Source organism: Pistacia vera, unplaced genomic scaffold, assembly GCF_008641045.1.
Source record: "Pistacia vera cultivar Batoury unplaced genomic scaffold, PisVer_v2 Contig521, whole genome shotgun sequence".
NCBI classification, from domain to species: domain Eukaryota; kingdom Viridiplantae; phylum Streptophyta; class Magnoliopsida; order Sapindales; family Anacardiaceae; genus Pistacia; species Pistacia vera.
Window position 1 is genome coordinate 642,031 of NW_022196359.1, and position 3,495 is coordinate 645,525.

General features: G+C 36.9%; 1 protein-coding gene across 3 annotated transcripts; it reads left to right on the forward strand.

Moving 5' to 3' along the window:
• Positions 1–1,245: 1,245 nt before the first annotated feature.
• On the forward strand, positions 1,246–3,233 carry LOC116106767. Of its 3 annotated transcripts, XM_031393093.1 has the most exons (5): positions 1,246–1,334; positions 1,457–2,013; positions 2,177–2,614; positions 2,708–2,751; positions 2,864–3,045. In XM_031393093.1, exons 2-5 carry the CDS (start codon positions 1,476–1,478, stop codon positions 2,903–2,905), a joined length of 1,062 nt encoding a protein of 353 aa, XP_031248953.1. In that variant the 5' UTR covers positions 1,246–1,334; positions 1,457–1,475; the 3' UTR covers positions 2,906–3,045. The 3 variants fall into 3 exon arrangements, with proteins under 3 accessions (XP_031248953.1, XP_031248951.1, XP_031248952.1); XM_031393091.1 differs by having other exon boundaries at positions 2,708–3,233; XM_031393092.1 differs by lacking the exon at positions 1,246–1,334 and having other exon boundaries at positions 1,357–2,013; positions 2,708–3,233.
• The last annotated feature ends 262 nt before the right edge of the window (positions 3,234–3,495 follow it).

The following is a 3,495-nucleotide window of genomic DNA, read 5'->3' on the forward strand; positions in this document are numbered from 1 at the left end:
AATCATGAAAAACACACGTATTATTGACATAAACAAACATGACCTATAAACAATTAACAGAAGACCAGACGTATTGTTGACACCAACTAACGTATTGTTGACACCAACTAACGTATTGCAATAATACACAACTGAACATACGCCCTTTTATAACCCCTTATTTAGACATTTCGAATGTCAACACAATTAAATACGAAGAAAGATTTGCAATTTTAATACAATGCACCTATATAATTATTGATAAACATGTATGTTTTCACTACCAATGCAATGCACCTATGTAATCCAATCTTTATGTCTATTTATTTAGACTTTGGAATACTAATACAACAATTGATATTGTTACATCATCACCAATAAAATTCAACCACATGGCAATCACAAATGCAAAGTGTCCTTATGGTTAGACCTTTAGAATGCCAATGCAATGCACTTATATAATTAATATTATTATTAATTATTAATACAACAATGCGATGCACTTATGTAATCTAATCTTTATATCTATTTATTTAGACTTTGGAATACCAATACATCAATTAATATTATCTACATTGTCACCAATAAAATTCAACCATATGACAATTATAAATATAATGTGTTATTATGATTAGACCTTTAGAATGTCAATGCAATGCATTTATATAATTAGAATTGTTCCAATTTTTTTAATTAATTAATAATTATAGATGGAGCAATAAATACTAATCCAACATGTCAAGATAAAGTAATTTGACTGGCTTGTCAATCTAATGTGTCAAAATGAAGCAATTCTAGAGCTTTTAAAATGTGCCATATGACGAACACCGGGCATGAGTATTCAACTTTATATTGATATATTGATGCCCCGTAACTTTTTTATAAAAAAGTTTAAAATTGTACATTCTACAAAATTAACGAAGTTCGAAGGACGGAGTAGGACTAAAATCTCATTTCCTAAACTAGTTGGTGTTTATAAGAAATTGTGAAACATGTGGGGCTTTTTAAATTATCTATTGAAATTAGAGCAATATTATGTTTATACGTGACTTATATAACAACTGAGTCATATAAACAGAACAAATTTTTTTTTTAAAAAAAGGGATAAAATAGTTATTTTATGTAAATTTTGTATAATTTTTAGTCATATAAAAAGAAAATAATAAATAAAGAATAAAATAATTATTTTAGGTAAATTTCGTATAAATTTTATGTGTTTATACGATCCAATTGTGTTATAAGCGAAACGTTATTATTGAAATTACTAAAACGAGCGTATTTACTATTTAGTAAAGTGTATTCTTTCCTAAGCCCTCACCCTCCCGATCCAATCGCCCTTCGCCGCCAGGTACAAGGTACACGCCTAACCCTTATTCGTTTACTTTATTTCGCAAAATTGTAGAGCTAGGGTTTAACACTACTGCCCTAATTTCAAATTGGTTCAATCTCAATTGTATCGATTTTGTGGTTCAATTAGGTTTTGCCTCTCTAATTGAATGGGGGATCGGAACACCGCTGCTCCCAAAGCAATATGGCTGAAGCAAGCCGAAGAAGCCAAACTCAAGAGCGAGGCCGAGAAGGCCGCGGCTGCAAAAGCCGCATTCGAAGCCACATTCAAAGACGTTGCGAATAAAGCTCGCGAGAAGCAACCGGGTTCTGGTTCTGATAGTGATTCTGAAGACGATTGGGAGGAGGATTTGAGCAACAAGCCCATCGGGCCAGTGGACCCCGCCAAATGCACGGCTGCTGGTGCGGGTATTGCTGGTGGCACGGCGGGTGCTGCGTCTTCGTTTATGGTTGTGACCAAGGACTCGGATGGGAGGAAGGTGGCTAATGGAGGTGCTCAAATAAGTGTGAAGGTTGCACCGGGTGTAGGAGTGGGCGGTTCGGAGCAGGAGGGGATTGTTAAGGACATGAATGATGGTACTTATACTGTCACTTATGTGGTTCCTAAGAGGGGTAATTATATGTTGAGCATTGAGTGCAATGGTAAACCCATTATGGGTAGTCCCTTCCCGGTTTTCTTCAGTGCAGGTACATAATTCGTGACTTCTTCTCTTTTTATTTTAACTGGACTTAAGATTTTCTCTTTTAGCTAGGAATTTAGGTTCAAATTTTGAAAATTGATTGATTTTCTTTTTCATAGAGTGAATGTTGGTGAGCCTTTTGATTTGAATATTTGAACTATATTTAGCAGGTACTTCAACTGGAGGACTGTTGGGTATGGCTCCTGCCTCCAATTTTCCTAATTTAGTCAACCAAACTATGCCCAACATGCCAAACTATTCTGGGTCAGTTTCAGGGGCATTTCCTGGATTACTTGGAATGATTCCAGGTGTTGTTTCTGGAGCTTCTGGTGGTGCTATTTTGCCTGGAATGGGAGCATCACTTGGGGAGGTTTGTCGAGACTATCTTAATGGTCGTTGCCCGAAAACTGATTGCAAATTGAACCACCCGCCTCACAATTTGCTAATGACTGCATTAGCTGCAACAACCAGCATGGGGACTCTCAGTCAGGTGCCTATGGCGCCTTCTGCAGCCGCAATGGCTGCTGCTCAGGCTATTGTTGCTGCCCAGGCTCTTCAAGCTCATGCTGCTCAGGTTCAAGCACAACAGTCAACCAAAGAATCGTCTGGTAATTTTATCCCTGCTTTCTTTATATAATTATTATACCTATTTGTTTTATTTTTGCTCTACTTCCTAAAATTGGTGTTATCCTTCTTATCAGATGACAAAGCAGGGAAGGCTGATGCTTTGAAAAGAACTCTACAAGTTAGCAATCTTAGCCCACTTCTTACTGTGGAACAGCTGAAGCAACTTTTTAGCTTTTGTGGCACAGTTCTTGAATGTACCATAACTGATTCAAAACATTTTGCCTACATAGAATATTCAAAACCTGAAGAAGCAACTGCCGCTTTGGCATTAAACAATATGGATGTTGGAGGTCGGCCATTGAATGTTGAGATGGCTAAAGCACTTCCACCAAAAACTCTTGTGAATTCATCACTTGCTTCTTCTTCTCTGCCAATGATGATGCAGCAAGCTGTTGCCATGCAACAGATGCAATTCCAGCAGGCTTTGCTGATGCAACAAACTCTGACTGCGCAGCAGGCAGCTAACAGAGCTGCATCTATGAAGACTGCTACAGAGTTGGCTGCTGCTAGAGCTGCAGAGATAAGTAAGAAGTTAAAAGCAGATGGACTTGGGGATGATGAAAAGGAAACAAAAGAAAAATCCAGGTAATATGGATTCTTTAACAGAAACTTACCTTTTTTTTTTCCCCTTTGTCTAACCCTAAATCTAGGGAACATTTAGTTAGTTTGGCAAGTACTTCATATTAGCATCATGAGCATGAGTCCTGATTCGTTTCACTTTTGTGGGGTTGTGAATTCACTAACTTGGAAATAAATATATCTGATGATCAAGTTACTCTGACATGATCCTTAATTTTGTACTTCATTTATTTACTTTTTGTTAACTTTAGTTTATTGCATCACTTTAAAGTGTTAATCATCC

Bases quoted from the DNA above. Each gene is read 5' to 3' on its own strand.
- LOC116106767 (XM_031393091.1), top strand. From the start codon at position 1,476: ATGGGGGATCGGAACACCGCTGCTCCCAAAGCAATATGGCTGAAGCAA. The intron at 2,014-2,176 runs GTACATAATTCG...TATATTTAGCAG, and splicing joins CCCGGTTTTCTTCAGTGCAG to GTACTTCAACTGGAGGACTG. The intron at 2,615-2,707 runs GTAATTTTATCC...CCTTCTTATCAG, and splicing joins GTCAACCAAAGAATCGTCTG to ATGACAAAGCAGGGAAGGCT.